Source organism: Amyelois transitella, chromosome 22, assembly GCF_032362555.1.
Source record: "Amyelois transitella isolate CPQ chromosome 22, ilAmyTran1.1, whole genome shotgun sequence".
Classification (NCBI taxonomy): domain Eukaryota; kingdom Metazoa; phylum Arthropoda; class Insecta; order Lepidoptera; family Pyralidae; genus Amyelois; species Amyelois transitella.
The window spans coordinates 8231451-8253101 of NC_083525.1; the positions used below are offsets into that span (position 1 = coordinate 8231451).

General features: G+C 38.0%; 1 protein-coding gene across 1 annotated transcript; it reads right to left on the bottom strand.

Annotated features, from left to right (window-relative positions):
- Positions 1–3: 3 nt before the first annotated feature.
- LOC106138553 (uncharacterized) lies at positions 4–21412 on the bottom strand. Its single transcript, XM_060950611.1, has 14 exons — positions 21162–21412; positions 19551–19687; positions 18304–18394; positions 17407–17564; positions 11485–11724; positions 10744–10882; positions 9069–9175; positions 8170–8339; positions 7038–7202; positions 6159–6202; positions 5446–5554; positions 4307–4459; positions 2695–2723; positions 4–1857 (listed from the first exon to the last, which is right to left on the bottom strand). The coding sequence occupies exons 1-14, from the start codon at positions 21194–21196 to the stop codon at positions 1830–1832; spliced, it is 1605 nt and encodes a 534-aa protein (XP_060806594.1). The 5' UTR covers positions 21197–21412; the 3' UTR covers positions 4–1829.
- Between the last annotated feature and the right edge of the window lie 239 nt (positions 21413–21651).

The window sequence follows — 21651 nt, forward strand, 5'->3', positions numbered from 1 at the left end:
ACCTTATTACATTAATAAAATAACATTTATTGGCACATACATAAAGTTTCTTATTATTTATCACATTTATACTTTTTGACATACCTCACATACAATTAAACAAAACATCAACTAATCGAAGAATATTCAAATATATATTTGGCCTTAATTAACCTTAAATACCTTAAATGGACGAATATATATCTTAAAACGTTAATAAATTCATTATTACCATGTTTACAAAAATTTATAATATAAAAAAGTTATTTATTTAGTTTAAAAAGATCTAGGATTACTGGCCTGTGGTCTAAAAATTACATTTTTCTTTATTTCCCATAAAAATCTTTAACTAGCTGCTTATTTGATAGTTTATTAGGCCGTGTCTGGGCATATAAAGATGTATCAATAAATGCAGAAGTTAATAATTATGAAACTTTTTGTGTATTCCATTCTCATAGATACGGTTAGATATGTAGTGTAAATTCATGAACTTTTACTAGATTGATCATCGTATCTCTTCCAATGGAGAGTTCAGGTCTGATATATTTATCAATAAATAATTAAATTTAAAACTTACATACATACATATAATCACGTCCATATTCCATGCGGAGTAGACAGAGCAAACAGTCTTAAAAAGACTGACAGGCCACGTTCAGAGCTGTTTGGCTTAATGATAGAATTAAGATTCAAATAGTGACAGGTTTCTAGTCTGTCGCCTAAAAGAAGAATCCCAAGTTTATAAGCCTATGCCTTAGTCACCTTTTACGCCATCCATGGGAAAGAGATGGAGTGGTCCTATTCTTTGTTTCTAATGGTGCCGGGAACCACACGGCACAATTTAAAACTTTACTACTACATACATTCATTTTACTAAACTACACACAACGACTATTCTCAATAGATCTTTGTATAATTCGTTTACAAAAAATTTACCCTTTTAATCCGTTGATACTTAGGTATTAGTTTACAAATATTTCTATAAAAATGTGTAAAATCCAATAGTCCACTGAAATCTATCATAACTGCAATTTAACATTTTTTTAACTACTTACAGTTCCCAAATCCCAACTTAATAGTTCCTAATTTAATAGTAAATAAGTGTTATAAATGTTTTTACACATAATTTTTTTATAATTATGAACTGGCTGAATAATTATGAAAAAAGCTGGAGCTTTATTTATTTTTATTTAATCAAGGGAAAAAATAAAAATCGAATTTAAACTAAACAGAAAGTTTTGTACAAGGGCACTACATACTACTAATTTCGTAAATGTGGAATCAAAATAAAATTTAAAATTATACTCACAAAAGGTGTCGATTATCTGTGCAGTGTGAGAATATCAACATCAAAATGCCTAAATTACATTTGTTAAGATGCTAAAATGAACAATCTTGAAACATATTTTTGTTCAAAAAGACATACATAAAATAATTTTTAACCACAATATGAAAATAGAGATTTTTTTAAGTTTTATTTCAGTACCTAAAAACAATGCGACTATACCTATGATTTTTTGCCGATCTTAAAATCTGTCAGATTTGGATTTTTTACAATGACAGCTGTCAAAATTCGGTTAAGGTTATTGAATATCTACTTAATTTAAAATACTTATAATTATCAATCAATTAAAACTGTTCGAAAAGTCATATATTTGAGCCATAATTACTGGCCACCAGGACCTTTTAATCTTACTTTTTGAGTATAGAATATTATTGTCATATGCTTAAAAAAAATAACAGAAGAATAATAATATATGATTTTTTAAAATTCAGTTTAATATAAAATAACTTAGCCTACACTATTCTATGGTCAATTCTTCCTCCTGGCTTTAGACCCGGTTTCATTCTCACCACTCTGAGTCCGAAGCTTGGTTCCTGGATTGCGTGAGTCAAGTTTGATAAGAGCATCGGTTAGTATACAAACTAATGTACATAACTTCGAAAATTGACATTAGGGCACTTATGCGCATCATGCATTTAAACCAGCTTACCGATTCGACCACCTACACTCGACCATTAATTACATGTTTATAAAGAACTGACATGCATACATACATATAATCACGTCTTTATCCCTTGCGGGGCAGACGGAGCCAGCAATCTTAAAAAGACTGATAGGCCACGTTCAGCTGTTTGGCTTAATGATAGAATTGAGATTCAAATAGTGACAGGTTGCTAGCCCATCGCCCAAAAGAATCCCAAGTTTATAAGCCTATCCGTTAGTCGCCTTTTACGACATCCATGGGAACGAGATGGAGTGGTCCTATTCTTTTTTTATTGGTGCCGGGAACCACACGGCACTGCACTGTCTAGAGAACTGACTCCTTTCGTTAATCATAGACATCTTATCTTTTAGACACTTGTAGTAACTTTATTATCTAAATCAATATATGGTGACTTTGAATTCCTACATACGTTCATATAATCACGAGTATATCCCTTGCGGGATAGACAGATATAATCTTGAAAAGACTGAAACACTGTGTTCACTTTGTATAGCTTTATGATGGAATTGAGATTCAAATACTGACAATTTGCTAGCCCATCGCCTACAAGGAGAATCCCAAATTTGCCTTTTCCTAAGTCGCCTTTTACGACATCCATGGGAAAGAAATGGAGTGGTCCAATTCTTAAGTGCCGGTTACCACACGGCACTTAGAATTCATTACAATTATAACTAGTTTTTAAAGGAAGAAATTTATATCTGCATACCTTAGATTAGGGTTTTTTCTGCAGCGCTCCTGCGAACAACAAATATATAAACTTACTTTTATACAAATATATGTACATACATAAAGTCACGTCTATATCGCTTGCGGGGTAGACAGAGCCAATAGTCTTGAAAAAGTGAAAGGCCATGTTCAGCTTTTCGGCTTAATGATAGAATTGAGATTCAAATAGCGACAGGTTGCTAGCCTATCCCTTAGTCGCCTTTTAAAACATCCATGGGAAGGAGATGGAGTGGTCCTATTCTATTATATTTTACTGATGCCTGGTGCCACACGGCATGCATGCATGTACACATTTGACGGCCTCTGTGGCACAGCGGTAGTGCGCTTGTCTGTGACACCGGAGGTCACGGGTTCGAATCCCGGCCAGGGCATGATGAGAAAAGAACTTTTTCTGATTGGCCCGGGTCTTGGATGTTTATCTATTTAAGTATTTATTATAAAAAATAGAAAATAAATAATAGTTAAAAAAAACTAAAAAACTACGCTTTTATTGAAATTGAACTAAAAAATAGAAAATAAAAATTAATGACAAAGGAATTATAAAACAGTAGTAGCAATCAGTTATAGTCAATTACCTCCAATTAAAATTATAACAAAATTAAATTTATAAACAAAACAATTTAAATCGGAGTAAAAAGCGTGGGGTGCATTTTACTTTATTTTCATAACTCTCTTGTCATAAATATATGCTAATAGAATGATTTTAATATTTACTACATCAAGCACCCCACGCTTTTTACTCCAATTTAAACTGTTTTGTTTATAAATTTAATTTTGTTATAATTTTAATCGAAGGTATTGACTATAACTGATTGTTCGACTTGCTTACTACTGTTTTATAATTCCTTTGTCATTAATTTTTATTTTCTATTTTTTAGTTCGATTAGCAATAAAAGCGTAGTTTTTTAGTTTTTTTTAATTTCAATTCATTTTTGTTAATTATAATCTACTCGATAATTGATGATTAAAATTATTTTGATCACGATAAATTCCTTCTTTACTTCCGAAAGTTTTGTTTCGTAAAATAATTTCAAAGTTTATGTTCTGATTAATTTATTGTAATTATAATCTATGAAAAGCGTTTATAAATCGAGGTTGTCATAAAACATCTTATATAAATGTAAAATAGAGTAAATCTACGTGTTTGAGGCTTATTAGTATTCACGCAAGTTCGAAAGAGTAAGTCGTAAACTCCAGAAATCGCTATGAGTAACTCCGAGAGTGCAGGCATGCGCGCGCAGATCGCGTGCCAGCTCTGTCTCTCTTACTCTCCTACGAAGGATCTAAAAATAAATTTATTAATCCTGGCAGTTTTAATAAGCATAATGAGAAACTCTTATCAAAATATTGCATTGTCATCGGTCCTTGATACGTGTGCAAAGTTCCAAGTTGATCAGACGTTTAGAAACCAGTAAAAATTAAGCTCAAAGATTCCGTTACATACATACATACATACAACCCAAGCTAATAAAAGTTAGTATCTCGTAACACAATTCTCCAACTTACTTCGAGGCTAACTCAATCTGTGTGATTTTTCCCGTAAGTATATATTTATTTACATATTATGTATAAATAGTAAAACGCTAAATCACCTGATGCGCAGTGATGAGGTAGACGGGCAGCGAACTCGTGCAGAACTCGCACGGTATCATCGGGATCTCTTCGGGGGGCTCCCCGGAGCGCGGGGGAGCCCCCGGTGGCGGGGGCGGGCTCCCGGGGCGGCACAGGTCCGGCCGACAACCGGTCTGGAAAGGAATAACATACATAAAATCACGCCTCTTTCCCGGAGGGGTAGGCAGAGACTGTGTCATATTAGTGTCAATGTCATTATCAAGAGAGACTAACAGTTTGTAACGGCCATACAACGCAATAAATCAGTTGGGCATTGCGTCATCATTCAAGCGAAGCTCGAATGTGTTTTATTTATAAATATCCTAAATAATCATAAATTCCTATATGAAACAGAGACTACCTCTTTCCACTTGATAATATAATAACTAGATGAATATTTCAATATTACCTACTCGTACGTATAAATGCGAATGTTTGTTTGTTTGTATGTTATGTCTCTTCACGCGTTATCTACTGAACCGATCTTCTTTTAAGTTTTCGTGTATATAATCAAGTGCCGTGTGGTTCCCGGCACCAATAAAAAAAATGAATAGGACCACTCCGTCTCATTCCCCATGGATGTCGTATAAGACGACTAAGGGATAGGCTTATAAACTTGAGATTCTTCTTATAGGCGATGGGCTAGCAACCTGTCACTATTTGAATCTCAATTCTATCAATAAGCCAAACAGCTCAACGTGGCCTATCAGTCTTTTCAAGATTGGCGGCTCTGTCTGCCCCGCAAGGGATAAAGACGTGATTATATGTAAGTATGTTTAATTAAGAGTCTGAATTAGGACATAGCGTACTTTTCAACCCAGTATAAACGGGAATTATATTCCCGTGGGAATTGTGAAATTTCTGCATTCTGCTGCGAAGCAAAAGCTAATATACCTATACATAGAAACATATGTACATATTAGTATATGTATGAAGAGAGTTATAATTTTGGATGAAGCGAAGGAAGTATGCAGAGATCGTGGCAAATGAAAATATATAATCTCTCCGGGAAAAATGCGTGAATTTATGTATGCATGTATGCATGTATGTATGTATGTATGCATAAATGTATGTAAGTATGTATATGTATGTATGCAAATATAGAAAAACTGACACTGACCTGATGCTGCACCAAGTGTTCGGCGGGCACCGGGGCGCCGCAGAACTCGCAGGGGAGCTCCTCCGCCTGCGGGCTCCCCGAGGAAGAGTCGCTGCCCGAGCACCACACGCTGTTCAAAATAATATTACCATGACACCTCTATAGGTCGCCAGTGGAACTCATACATACATATAGTCACGCCTATATCCCTTGCGGGGTAGACAGAGCCAGTCTTAAAGTGACTGATGGGCCACGTTCAGCTGTTTGATGATAGATCAATTATATTATTAAGTCATGACACCTCTATAGGTCGCAGTGGTAGTCTAGTGGAACTCATACATACATATAGTCACGTCTATGTCCCTTGCGGGGTAGACAGAGCCAACAGTCTTGAAGTGACTGATGGGCCACGTTCAGCTGTTTGATGATAGATCAATTATATCATTAAGCGTGTGGTTTCCGGCACCAATAGAAAAAGAATATTGACACTCCTTCCTTTCCCATGGGTGTCGTAAAAGGCGACTGAGGGTTTGACTTATAAACTTGAGATTCTTTTTATAGGCGACGGGCTAGCAACATGTCACTATTTAAATCTAAATTCTACTCTAAAGCCAAATAGCTGGACGTGGCCCTTCAATCTTTTGATGACTGTTGGCTATGTCCACCCCGCAAGGGATATAGACGTGATTATTTGTTCAAACTTATCGTTGACACTTACTCATAAATATACTCACCTCCTAGGATTGTTGGTGACACATGAATTGTAAGGTGCTGTAACCTGAAAAATAAATTAAGTGTTTTTTAATGCATTTCATCCTATTTTGATGACACAATAGAGAGCATGTAACTATTATTACATGCTCAGCTAACAACAGCAGATACTTTACATGCAGATAAGTTTATTTTTATCTTACAGAATGATTTTTAACTAGTGTAGCCAACGCATTTACAATGACACAGATAATATAATGAGAATGCCTTGTGGCATTAAGTCCACCTGTTGTACTTTTTACGTGCATAAAGTTTAAATAAATAAATAAAAATGAAAATATTTAAATGTTCATTGTATAACATCAATTTGGTGATCACAATGGGTGATCGCTGGAGTGATTGCACGTTCACACAATTAAAAATTTAAAAGGGCACACCACACATTATAATAAAAAATAAAAAAAAGTTAAAACACAAAAGGCCTACACTGTTCTCTTCAAGAGAGAGAAAAAAAAAAAGAAACTACATCCAAATTAAAAAAGTTAAAACACAAAAGGCCTACACCGTTCTCTTTAAGAGGTTTAAAAAAAAGAAACTACATCCATTGCAGTGCCGTGTGGTTCCCGGCACCATTGCAAAAAAGAATAGGACCACTCCATCTCTTTCCCACGGATGTCGTAAAAGGCGACTAAGGGATAGGCTTATAAACTTGGGATTCCTCTTTTAGGCGATGGGCTAGCAACCTGTCACTATTTGAATCTCAATTCTATCACTAAGCCAAACAGCTGAGCGTGGCCTATCAGTCTTTTCAAGATTGGTGGCTCTGTCTACCCCGCTAGGGATATAGACGTGATCATATGTATGTATGTATGCACAGCCATTGCAATATATAGAGGCGTCACCTCATTCAGTCCTCGCCTGAGTTCCCTCAATGAGGTCTTGATCTCGCTGAACCGGTCCGCCTTGGTCGCCGGCGGGCCCCCCAGCTGGAGCTGGTTGAAGCGCGCCATGAACTCGCCGCCAGACATAGGTTCCAAGTTTCCTAGGTCGTTGCGCAAGTCCGCAGTCTGAAAAATGTGGTGTGGCGGTTCATAACACCTCTAGTATCTACTTAAAAAAATTAATTTAAATAAAAAAAAAAGACGCAATTTTAACTTATAACCTCTTTTTTGCACCGGGGGTTAATCTAAGAATGCTCTGGATCTCACCCTCGAAAAATTAAAGATTGTCTGTGAACATATACGGCGAATAAAGTCGCGGTGGCAGCAGCCACTTAATCGATTATCATAAAATACTTAATCGATTTAAAAACTTAATTTTTTCGATTAAGGCGTGTCATCTTCATATAACACCACTGCTACAAAAAAAATGACAATTTGTGCACGCGCTCATTTACGTACTGTAAAAATTTATTTTGACATTTTATTACGCTGTTTGTTTTATTCATTCATTCATTCATTCACACTTTCCCTTGCAACATATTATTCAAATCCAGGTATCCTTGGACTGACTATATTAAAAAAAAAACCGGCTACGTTTGTTTCTAACTCTTGCCCGGGACAATTTACATTTACTCTTCCCGGATGAGTGTGCAAATTTTCATGAAGATTGAACAAGGATATAAAGCATTAAGAGGTAATAAACAAACAAACCTAATAACCCAATTACAATATTAACTGGATGAGTATGGAAAACTCTGACGAGCTTGCATAAAGAGTAATGAATATGTACGAAGAAAAAGAAGTATGCAGGGATCGTAACAAGCGGAAAAATGTGGTCTCTGCCTTCCACTCCGGGAAACAGGCGTGATTTTATGTATGTAAGTAAAATTAAGAAACACCTTAGCATATATGGAAGTACATATAGATTTAATTTTACTTTTCTTCGTGGTTTTTCTGAAGTTAAATTGAAACGGTTGACAAAAAAAGCCAAGCACCGCTCGGTCGCCCAGGTACTAATATTAATATGGGTACATAATATTACTAAATATGTGTAAATATAAAATTATGGTAATATACTGGCACGGAACTGTACCCCGGCCCTCCCCAGCCTCCGCCCGGCCCATTCTGAATCATTGACATTCATCCAATGACCCCAGGACCGGTCATTCGTGCAGTCCCGACTGTCCTCTGTCTCCCGGTTCTGAGAGTCCATGCTGTTAAGCATCCTCGGCTTCGCGACCGGACTGAACCCTGGGGAGATACCTGCAATACATTCATACACATCACATTTCACATATAATCACGTCTATATCCCTTGCGGGGTAGACAAAGCCAACAGTCTTGAAAAGACTGATAGGCCACGTTCAGCTATTTGGGTTAATGATAGAATTTTGTGTCAATAAAATAATTTAACAAAAACAAGAATAGTTAATTCAATATACATTAACAAGGTGTATAGTTTATACATTGGTATGAATATGCCGTGTGGTTCCCGGCACCAACAGAAAAAAGAATAGGACCACGCCATCTCTCTCCCATGGATGTCGTAAAAGGCGACTAAGGGGTAGGCTTATAAACTTGGGATTCTTCTTTTAGGCGATGGGCTAGCACCCTGTCACTATTTGAATCTCAATTCACCATTGGCACGTACAGTACAGGCTTTGCGTCTTTTCGAGACCGTTGGCCCTGTCTGCCCCGTTAGGGATATAGACGTGATATTATGTATGTATTACTGTAGTAATAGTGCCGTGTAGCTTCCAGCACTAATAAAAAAAAAGAATAAGACCACTCCATCTCGTTCCCATGGATGTCGCAAAAGGCGAGTAAGGCTTATAAACTTGGGTTTCATCTTTTAGGCAATGGCATAGCACATGTCACTTTTTTTTAATCTTAATTCAATAGTAAGGCCACACAGCTGAACGTGGCCTTTCAGTCTTTTTGAGACCGTTGGCTCTGTCTGCCCCGTTAGGGATATAGACGTGAGTCACTCACCCGCAGCAGATGATGTACCCAGCCGTTGCCTGCCGCTATACCGGAGTTGCTGTGGCGTTAACGCCAACAAGTTGCTGCTGTCTTGGACGGGGTGCGCAGGCGCATGACTTTGCAAGTAAAAAAAAAATACAAAATATTTTTATTTATTTAACATAGATTGCTTAGTCAAAGGTACAGATTTTAATTTATATATTTTACATTTCATATGTATGTAAACGTAAAAATAATTAAGACATTTTTATTTTATTTCTTCTTAGGAAAACATACAGTCATCAATAACAATAAGTTTACTAATTAACAAAGAAAAAACAATTAAATATTCTCTCAAGTAAAAATTGAATAATAATGTAGTTTCTTTTTAATAATTAGGGATATACTCCTAATGCCCAGCGGATGCCGGCACCAATACAAAAAAAGAATAGGCCCTCTCCATCTCTTTCCAATGGATGTCGTAAAAAGGGACCCAGGGATATACGAGTACTAATAAACTTTGGATCTTCTTGTAGAATAGCAACCAATTACTATTTGAGTTTCAATTCTATCATTAAGCCAAACAGCTTAACGTGGCCTATCAGACTTTTAAAGTCTGTTGGCTCTGTCTACCCCGCAAAGAATATAGACGTGACCATATATATTTACTCTCCTAAAGATGCCTCGAAATTATTACAGAAAGGAGAATCTGTTTTGACTATACTAATTGTTGTACTCGTATATGCTTGCTAATCAATAAAGTACGCTAAATCACATCTTACTCGTAATACAGTTGACAGCAAAATAAAAAATTAACAATCCGTACTAATATTGTACAGAGAAAAAAGATTCGTATTTATGTCAATGTCATTTTTTTTTTAAATAAACTTAATGTACAGACAAAATTTGTTTAATATTGTATTATATGCAGATTGACCTGCACTAGCACCTAGGTCATAACTGAAAATCAGCGTAATGCTTTATCTATAGCAATAAATTCGTTGAGTTGTAACCTTTTTGTATTGCTGCAACTCTACACAATTTCATATGAAATACTAATTAATTTGTATTTCATATGAAATACTAATTAATTTGTATTTCATATGAAATTGCAAATTGTGTGTAGCAAATCAAATAAATGAATTATCTATATATCTATCATATGTTTTGATATTGATAAATATTCACACATCATTAAATAAGTTAATGACACCGTGAACGGTGGAACTCAGGTCTGGTAATCGGTCTCGCTGGCCAGCACTGCCTCCGTTGAACTCCTGGCGTGTCGCCGTGACAGTTAGCTCCGAGAGTAACCTCCGTAACCCTGACTTACCCAACCAGGATCCTGGTTAAACGGCCCCTCTCCAAAGCGGTGAAGACCGGGACTAATGCTGGTACCAAGAAGAAAGTGGAGCAGTACGAGTGTATGTTTCTTACAGACAGTGTTGACAAAATTGACGGCCTCTGTGGCGCAGCGGTAATACGCTTGTCTGTGACACCGGAGGACTCGGGTTCGAATCCCGGTCAGGGCATGATGAGAAACGAACTTTCTCTGATTGGTCTGGGTCTTAGATGTTTATCTATCTAATAAGTAGTTATTATTAAAATATAGTATCGTTGAGTTAGTATCTCGTAACACAAGTCTCGAACTTACTTCGAGGTTAACTCAAGCAGTGTAATTTAAAAAAAAAAAATGTATACTCACTTATTTCTCTCGTATATGCAAAGTGGGGGAATGGTGACCTTCCGCTGCGGCTGGTCACTGGTATTGTATGCCGTGGAAGTCCCGGCTGTGGCTCCGTTACCCTCGGCTTCGCGTGAAGAGTTTCCGTATTCTGCTCTTCCTGTAATTGGTATGAGTTCTTGAACATTAAATTCAATCTAATTTCAAAAGTTAATTAAGGGTAAGAACGAGTAGAGCCAAATGGCATTAAGCTTTTTGTAAATTATGTATTTCAATCTTTATTTAAATGAAATTAATGAAATGAATTAGTGCCGTGTGGTTCCCGGCACCAATACAAAAAATAATAGGACTACTCCATCTCCTTTCCATGGATGTCGCAAAAGGCGACTAAGGGATAGGCTTACAAAACAAACTTGGGATTCTTTTTTAGGCGATGGGCTAGCAACCTGTCACTATTTGAATCTCAATTCTATCATTAAGCCAAATAGCTGAATGTGGCCATTCAGTCTTTTCAAGACTGTTGGCTCTGTCTACCCGGTAAAGGATAAAGACATGATTGTATGTATAGAATAAAATAGAAAATAATCTTTTTTACTTTTGAAAAGGGATTCTAAAAGGTGTAGCATAAAACATATTTCCATCTGATCAGCCATTAATTATAGCATGCAAATATTATAATATTACACATATATAAAAGAACTGAGCTATAGAAATACTTTTTATAATATAGAAATAGAGCAAGCAGAAAAGAGAAACTCTTACGAATTCTCCTCGAATGTTTTCCATCTCCGCTCCCATTGATCCCACTTCTGCCACCAATTATTTCGCCGGTTCGATAGCTGTTGGTATTATCTCTCGATGTCTCATTGGCACGTGGGCTGCTAGCTTTGGTTCTCGAATCGTTGTCAGATCGCACTCCGTTAGAGGTAGAGGCTTGCACATCACTTATCGGTCTGATGTTGGTGGTATCTGGTTTCACTTTCTTGGACTGGGGTAATGGGTCTGAAAAAATATTCTTTGTAAACTTGATTATATTTTTGACAAACACATATTGAAAATAGATTATCATTGATGCTTTTGAAATACATATGAAACATATAATCCATTTTTTATGACTTTACCCCTTATGAATACCGTCCATATAATGACGTCTGTATCCTTTACGGGGTAGACAGAGCCAGCAGTCTTGAAAGTCTGAGAGTCTTTATAATATGTAGTGACAGTGATGTGATAATATTAGATGCAAATAAAAAAAATATTGTAGTTGCAAATAAAAAAATATCTATCTGCATTTCTATCTATATAAACGGCCTCTATGGCGCAGGAGTAGTAAGCTTGTCTGTGACACCGGAGGTCCTGGGTTCGAATCCCGGCCAGGGCATGATGAGAAAAGAACTTTTTCTGATTGGTCTAGGTGTTATTTTTATCTATTCCATATAAGTATTTATTATATGCTAAGAACCGTTATTCGAGACCTATAGAGTGAGATAGCAACACCTTCGTGCTCTTTCAACAGCCCCAAAGTGCCCCCCTCCACCCACTTCCGGTCACCTATCTCGTTCTTTCGGAGTGGAGGGGGGGCCTCGCTTGCCAGTGCGCGCAGGAGCGCTGTCTCCTCACATTGGCATCGACTTTCGTCGAAGCAACACCCCATAAATAAAACAGCGTTGCTGTTCGAAAAATAAATTAATAAATCAATAAGTTGTTATTGTGTATGTCTGCGGAAGACTTACAAAACTGCCTACAAAAGGCATCGCCTGCGGAAGGCAATTCCCTAAAGTTTCCTACAGAAGGAATCTTTATGATGAATAAGTCACCAGATAAGGACGAACGGAATCGGCGGGAGCGGTCCACAAGTTCCAGCAGTACTAGTTCTTCGTCAAGCTCATCTAGTTCCGACCGGTTACGTTCCCGCCATAAGGCGCGAACACGTGGTCGTAAAAGAACACATAGCGATGGGGATCGCAGGTTAGACATATTAACATCTCAAGTAAGTGATATATTGAATTATATTAGGCAGACCGATTCTACTTTTGCAAAAAAACAACGTAGGTCTATCAGTGATTCAGATTCTAACGTTTCTAACATTTCAATTCATCCTACCGACAATTTAAAAAGTTCTCTTTTTGCCGACGAGCCCCTCGTCAACAAACCGCGACCAAGTAAAACTTTCGAATTTAACGTTAACACTAATCTCAAAGAACCTAACGTAGGAAATGCATTAGAGAACCGATTAAATCTCCTTAATAAACTGCATCACTTTAATACGAACGAGTGGGATCGCGTTCGATACGTAGAAACCGAGAAAAATTATTTGGCAAAACCTGGTTTTTACGAGATTGATGTTAACACTGAGGTTCGATACTTTGATCCTAATTCTAGCTGGCTAAAGTCATTAGATAGGTCATTGGGCGCCATGACTCATGCACTTATCCAGCAAAATGAGAACTTAAAAAATAATCTACAAGAGCTCATACAATGGTCATCATTACCCGGTTGTAACTTAGATGCAAATACGTTATTTGATAAAATAAATTCCCTTTTTTCTGACAAATCGGCCTATGTAAAAGTGTCCGAAGATATTTTACAATTAGTTTGTGGGAGGCGTGCTGACGTCATACAAAAGCGACGCGACAGTGTTCTTTCAAGCATTAAAGATCGTTTTATAAAAGAAGACATTAGAAAGATACCTCCCACAAACTCACAATTATTTAATCCAGATATGTTAAGCTCCTTTTTGCAGAAAGTTGGGGGTACAAATAAAATTTTTGTGTCAAACAAACGCTCTGCAGAAGAGCCAATCATGTCTATGCGGAATAGAACAGATTATTCTCAAAACAAACGATCGCAGAGATCGTTCAATAGACAGGAGCAAAATCTTGATAATGTACCCTCAACTTCGACTGGTTATCGCGGTTTATCGACAAAGACCGGTAAATATCAAAACAGCAAGGCGAATAAAAGTGGGACGAATTCGAAGCACAGTACCAACACTAAGAAATCAACTGAGAATTCAAACCGTCGGTACAGTAATTTTCGTAAATGACTATATACAAGACAACTTTTACGGTGGGCGTTTGAAAGATTTTATTCATGTTTGGCGTCATTTCAACGCTCCAGATTACATCATAAAAGTAATATCGAGTTATCGAATCCCCTTTTTAGTTCTACCCCCATTAATGGCACCAAACATGTTAAGAAAATTTCAGACACCCAACAGTGCTGCAATGACAAAACAGATTTCAGATTTAAAAAGACAAAAGGTTTTGGTACCAGCTCCAAATACACCCAGTTTTGTCTGTCCGATGTTTCTCGTAAAGAAGGCAGACTCGAGCGATCGGCCTATCTTCAACTTGAAAAAGCTAAACGATTACCTAGCACAATTCAAATTTCGCCTTATAAACGTTCAGAGGATTCCAGACTTCTTACAAGAAGGAGACTGGACCGTGAAGATCGATTTATCTCAGGCATACTTTCACCTGGCGGTCGCCGAAGCCGATCAACGGTATCTGAGAGTTCTATACGAAACAGATTCAGGAAACATCGAGCTCCTTCAGATGACCAGTCTCCCCTTCGGGCTGTCATCAGCACCCAAAGTATTCTCGACTGTATCCAACTGGGTAGCCCAGCTCTTGCGCGAAAGAGGCTTAAGGCTCATAGTCTATCTCGACGACTATCTGATAGTCCATCAAAACCGAGAAATTTTGATAGAGCATGCTGCAGAAGCTGTTCGATTACTGACCCTGCTCGGATGGACGATCAATTACAAGAAATCTGTGCTCGTCCCGACCAAATGTATAAACTACCTAGGTGTAACATGGAATCTCAGCCAGAATTCCAAGTACCTACCCAAGGACAAAGTGTCGAAAATCAAAAACAAAATACTTTATTTGTTAGACACCAATCAATGGAATTTCAAAGATTCCCAGAGGGTACTAGGCATGCTAAACTTTGCAGCGTTCGTCGTGCCCAGAGGTCGTCTTCACTGCCGCCCCATACAGAAGGCCAGCATACGACTTTCGAAAATTCAGCCACAAACAAAGTGGCCATTAGAAATTTCAGTTCAAGACGAACTGAAATGGTGGTTAACTGCAGTAGAATCAGGCACTCCTATTCACTGCCAGAGGGTTGCACATTTTTTGACAACCGATGCCTCCGGCTCAGGTTGGGGGGCTGTGCTAGATGGAAAAAATGTAAGTGGTGTCTGGCAGAACAGTCAGATAAGTTGGCACAGCAATCTGAAAGAAATGTCAGCTGTCATACAGACATTGAAGATGTTTCTATCGTACCTCCGAAACACCACGATTCTATTACAATCGGACAACAAAAGCGTGATCAGTTACATAAAAAACGAAGGAGGCCTACGATCCACAAACCTGTTCAAATTGACGCAACTGTTGTTCAACATAATGGACGAGAACAACATACAGATAATCCCACATCATATTCCCGGTCAATTCAACATAGAAGCGGACTTACTATCCAGAAAGAAGTCACGCGGCGAATGGACTCTCAACCCAGAAGCTTGCCACGAAGTGTTCAACCGCTACGGTCGACCACAAATCGATTTATTCGCTTCCGCAAACGCACACGTGCTTGCTTGTTACGCATCGCGCAATTACGAAGACTCGAGCGCAATATTTCACGACGCGTTCAGCAGAAAATGGAACTTTCAACTTGCTTGGGTGTTTCCACCCCCCCATCTTGTTCCCCGGGTCCTAGCACATATGAACCAGGCGAAGGGAATGTACATCATAATAGCCCCGCGTTGGCACAAAGTATATTGGCGTCCGGATCTCAAGAGCAGAGCTGTGCGAGCGCCGTTCACTATCACCGATCTACAGCACAGGCTGACGGATACACGGACTCGGCTCCCACCGCCTCGTGTGGCCGAGATCTGTCTCGAGGCTTGGTTGGTGAAGGGTGGAGCAATCAACTGACAGGTTGGTCTCATGACGAAATTCAATTGCTTAACACTAGCTTGAGAGAATCAACAAACAAAATGTACCAGTCTGTCTGGTCCAAATGGGAAGTTTGGTGTAGGGCTAATAATATTAACAGCCTACAACCCAACGGAGCCCAGCTAGCTAGATACTTAGCACATTTGCATATACGCTTGAATTTGTCATATAAAACCATTTTAGTTCATAAATCCTGTATTTCTACACTGTCTGTTCCTAGACAAGAACCACTTAGCGCAAATGTTATTGTGAAGCGTATTCTTAAGGCTATTTCAGTCGCTAATGCTGACAAAAAGCAAAGTAAACCAGCAATCTGGGATCCCAGAATTGTAATTGAATGGTTAATTACACACTCCCCTGATCTAAATTCATTATTTGTATTATCTCGGCGCACAGCTTTGATACTTTTGCTTGCATCTAGTCGAAGAGTACATGATTTAACCCTGTTACATATTGATGAACAGCATTATGAAGACCATTCTGATGTTATTGTGTTTCACCCAGTATTCGGCTCTAAGACTGACAATTATGTGCACAGGCAGTCTTCATGGCGTCTCAAACAAACTGAGAATTACAATATCTGTCCTGTTTTTCATGTAAAAAGACTGATAGAAATTTCTCGAGCAAGGCGTGTTGAAGAAATGACTGAACTGTTCATTTCATGTAATGGAAATATTAAGGCTGCCTCTCGGACTATGATTGGAGGCTGGGTCAAGAGGATTCTTCGCTCGGCGGGAGTTGAAGCTAGTCCAGGGAGTACGCGCAGTGCTTCAGCCTCGTTAAACTGGATGGACAATTGTAATATTGATGAGATAATGCAAAAGGGGAACTGGCGTGTTCCTAATACCTTTGCATGTTATTATTCAAAAGAGATACGTGAACCCCAGAATGGGTTCAACTTATCAAAGTATTTTGATGCTTTATAACCTGATTTTATGACTTATATTATCATATTACTAACTGGAAAATAACTTTAACTTTTATTTAATTTTTTGTTTTCAATTCTTGCTTATAAGAATTCTATACATTTAAAGAAAAATACATACATATATATATTTCATTCATTATTTGTCGCAGCAAATACCATTGATTAGGTATATTTTCTATAAGAAGAATAAATAAAACAAAACTGATTAGCAGATGTCTTCTTTTTATTGCCATTGCATATTTCAATGACTATTCCATACTGACCTTCATCACACATTGGCTTATTATTTTTCGCTTGCCACCAGGCGATAACAAACACATCTCACTCTATAGGTCTCGAATAACGGTTCTTAGCATATAATATACCTGTTTTACCTGAAATTAAAACAGTTATTATATGCGGTAACCTTATTCGAGACCTATAGTTTAAATTCTGCCTGCTGGCTTATTTTAACATACTTTAGTGAGATGCAATGTGAGGAGACAGCGCTCTTGCGCGCACTGGCAAGCGAGGCCCCCCCTCCACTCCGAAAGAACGAGATAGGTGACCGGAAGTGGGTGGAGGGGGGCACTTTGGGGCTGTTGAAAGAGCACGAAGGTGTTGCTATCTCACTCTATAGGTCTCGAATAAGGTTACCGCATATAATAACTGTTTTAATTTCAGGTAAAACAGGTATATTATAAAATATACTATCGTTGAGTTAGTACCTCATAACACAAGTCTCGAACTTACTTCGAGGTTAACTCAATCAGTGTATTTTTATTTATATATTTATATCTTTAATAGTACAGTTACCGTCATCGAGCCGTATGAAGCCGTGGTTAGTGTCAACGTGCACCTGCCTGTACTTGATCATGATCCACTCCTTGCAGTCCTTGCACTGCTCTGTGCGGACCCCGCAGTAGCTCTCGTGGGTGGGTAAATCGTGTCTTGGCAGTTCTAACTCGCAGTACCTGATGATGGAAGATATTATCTACATACATACATATCATCACGTCTATATCCCTTGCGCGGTAGACATGGCCAACAGTCTTGAAAAGACTGAACGGCCACGATACGAAACTGGCAGACTACTTGGGGAATAGATGGTTGGCCAATTCGCCCAAGGCCCAGTTAGAAGGGGCAGGCCGAAGAGCATATATAAGAAGACGGCATACATATATGGCACAAAAGAATACCAAATACCAAAGTGCCGTGTGGCTCCCGGCACCAATAGAAAAAAGAATAGGACCACTCATCTCTGTCCCATGGATGTCATAAAAGGCGACTAAGGGGTAGGCTTATAAACTTGGGATTCTTCTTTTAGGCGATGGGCTTGCAACCTGTCACTATTTGAATCTCAATTCTATCTTAAAGCCAAAGAGCTGAACGTGGCCTATCAGTCTTTACGAGACTGTCGGCTCTGTCTACCCCGCAAAGGATATAGACGTGATTATATGTGGAGCGGCCGTTCAGCCTCCATGGACAAACACTCTTTGACTTGACAATTTAGATGACCAAAACCGACTGAGAGACTGTGAAAAAAGGACAATCGACTAAGACGAGACGACGACGACAAGACATATCTTGAACGGGCGAAATTCTGTTTTTATTTAGACTAGAACCAATAGGCCCTCGGCCCGTTCAATATGTATGTATGTATGTAAGAATACCAAATCTGGAAAAATAATAATAAAACGAGTAGAAAAATACCTGCAGCTCTTAATTGTGTGTCCGCACGAGTCACGGATGTGGTCCTCCATGTCCGTGCCGCAGACGCTCTCGCCGCAATGCTTGCACGGCACTGGAATATAACAGAATAATATACATACATACATACATAAAATCACGCCTCTTCCCCGGAGGGGTAGGCAGAACAGAATAATATACATTAATGTGACGTGCCGTGTGGTTCCCGGCACCAATACAAAAAAGAATAGGACCACTCCCATCTCTTTCCCATGGATGTCGTAAAAGGCGACTAAGGGATAGGCTTACAAACTTGGGATTCTTTTTTAGGCGATGGGCTAGCAACCTGTCACTATTTGAATCTCAATTCTATCATTAAGCTAAATAGCTGAATGTGGCCATTCAGTCTTCTCGGGACTGTTGGCTCTGTCTACCCCGCAAGGGTACAGCCCTTGACGTGACCATATGAATGTATGTATGTATGTACATTAATAAGAGTACCCGAAACGAGGGAAGTACGCAGAGATCGTGGCAAGTGGAAAGATGTAGTGTCTGCCTACCCCTCCGGGAAAGAGGCGTGATTTTATGTATGTATGTATGTATATACATTAAGTCTACTTGTTAACGCTTCAACTTTTGTTCTTCCTCCTTCTAGTCCTGGTTCTGTCATGTGGAGAGGGTATGCCTTTGACCATAGACCTTGGATTGGGTGAATCAGGATTTGACACGAAGCAACTTCCATCTGACCTCAGCAACTTTTGCAGTTGATCAGATGATGATACACATCCTATGTTAGAACTATCGCTCCAGCTACAAGAGCTTTTCCAAACAAAAAACTTTTCTCCAACAATCTAAAGATGTTCGCCTTACAAAACTGAATCTTAATGCATTGCAATAAAGAACACAATACGTGACTCCATATTATGGGAAAGCAGTTTTATAATTGAGAATTATGTGCTCTATTGTAATAATTTAAGATCCATTTTCGAACAGACAGACGAATTTGTTTAGTTGGGATACCTTTGGGCATTGTGTATATTACGTGAATGATTATAGCTCTCTCTTATTCTATTAGCTTAACCCACTTCTTCAAAAGAAAGTATTATTGGCAAGTACTCACTTAGGCGATGGGCTAGCAACCTGTCACTATTTGAATCTCAATTTCCATCATAAAGCCAAACAGCTGAACGTGGCCTATCAGTCTTTTCAAGACTGTTGGCTCTGACTACCCCGCAAGGGATATAGAGGTGATTATGTGTTTGTGTACTCACTTAGCTTATGGTACTTGTCTTGGTGCTCCTGCAGGTCGTTCTGGGGCACTGGCTCCTTGCACACGGGGCACACTTTGATGTTGCGAGCACAGTGCACCGAGTGGATCGTGAAATTCACGGAAGGTATCTCCCGTTTGCTGCCAAAATTATAGCGATGTGTGATTAAATTATTTTTAGAAATTGCACCTGGATTTTAAAAAAAATATAATTATATTAATTTAATATTAGTAGTAGTAGTAGTATCCTACTAATTTAATAAACGTAATGTTTGAGGATGTACAGATACATACATACTACATACAATCATGCCTCTTTCCCAGAAGTGTTGGCAGAGACTACATTTTTCCACTTCACACAATCCCTGCATAATGTTTAACAAACATGTGTGAATGTATAGTTGTTACTCTTTCACACAAAATCTACTGGATTCATTTTGATGAAATTTGGTACACAGATAGAATATAACTGAGATAAACAGAATAGAATAGATTTATTTTCAAAATTGGATACAAGGTATCACTTATTGACGTCACATAACTTAAATCTAATTATAACTACTACCACTTCCAAAGCGCATGTGTAGAAGAAGCGGCGGAACAAACTACACTGCAGCATTTTCATAGGACGTCAATTTACAAATATAGATCTCTTAAATCTAAATCGTGGACGAATGCACATTGTCTACATTAAAAAACATTATAAGTAATTGTATCCTGAAATCCCCATGAGAGTGAAGCCCTGAGATGCAGCTGGTGTAATTATAAAAATAATCCAATTATTAAGCAGGAAATATGCAATTCTATGGAGCTTGTCCAAGTGCTATGATCCAGGTGTGTGGTAAGGCAGGTCATGAAATAACTTCTTAGACAACTTAGACAAACTATGTCTTGTTGGCTTTACAGCAATTTGGATAATGATTTGGGGTAACACAGCAATTCAAATTCATTTTTATTTATTTTAATGTACTTATACAAAACTATTATAATTATTCTGCTATCCTACTTAAGCTAGGAAACAAAATCATAAAGGTCACTACATATTTGGAAAATTAATAAATAATTTAGTGGAAAGAGTTAGTCTCTGCCTACCCCTCCGGGAAAGAGGCGTGATTTTATGTATGTATGTTTGTATGTCTATACTATTTTATTCACAATTCTATCATAAAGCCAAATAGCTGAATGTGGCCTATCAGACTCTTCAAGACTGTTAGCCCTGTCTACCCCGCAAAGGACATAGGCGTGACTATACGAATGAATGAGTGAATCAGTGAATGAAATAATAAAGGTCAAAAACCCCTATAAACTGTAAAAACTTTGTATAAAAATATCTATCACTATAGACGGCAATATTTCCTTTTGTTTTTAAATTAATAAACTAAAACTGATATTTTTTAATACTAGAGTCATTAATTAAAGCAGGAAGTCTTCTCATAATACAATGTTCGCAGAATACGATACAAGACGTAATGCAGTAAGGTAAACAACCCAATGAACGAAATCAACAGCTGTAGAGACTGTTCCATATATCTAAAAATAACTCTTGCTAACGCGGGACTTAAAAATAGGATAAACATTGTATTACAAACACCATCAGTTCCTCACCAATACTCACCAGTTTGGACAAATTTTCATCACTATTTCGTCCATAATTTCCTCGGAAAACACTTTTGCGGAAAAATTCGCAACTATTTTATATTTATTTGTGTAACAATGTAAATTTTCGCCTTCAGTTGATATTATATAACAAATGCAACAGGTTTACGAATTTTTTATAACACTGTCTATCATAATACCCGCTATTCTACCAGCGAAATCGATAATTTTAAGGTGAGGTGATTCCCGGAAAATTGTTTCAATAATATTCGTTATTTTTTTTTCATTCGGCTTTAGTGATGTGACTGTGGCGTACCGACAATGACATCTGACATGTAAAGGTTAATAACTACGATAACGTTATTAAATACCTACCTAGTTATTTAGAGGCGGGAACTCAAATATAAAAGAACGTTATGTACTTGTTACAATATATGGGTTGCATGGTCATATCATAATGGCTGACCCCGGGTTCCTCTCCCTCGGCTACTACGTACAGTCGGCTATAT

Bases quoted from the DNA above. Each gene is read 5' to 3' on its own strand.
- LOC106138553 (XM_060950611.1), bottom strand. From the start codon at position 21,196: ATGGACGAAATAGTGATGAAAATTTGTCCAAACTG. The intron at 11,725-17,406 runs GTAACTGTACTA...ATATTTTTTCAG, and splicing joins CTTCATACGGCTCGATGACG to ACCCATTACCCCAGTCCAAG. The intron at 2,724-4,306 runs GTGATTTAGCGT...TGTTGTTCGCAG, and splicing joins ACCTCATCACTGCGCATCAG to GAGCGCTGCAGAAAAAACCC.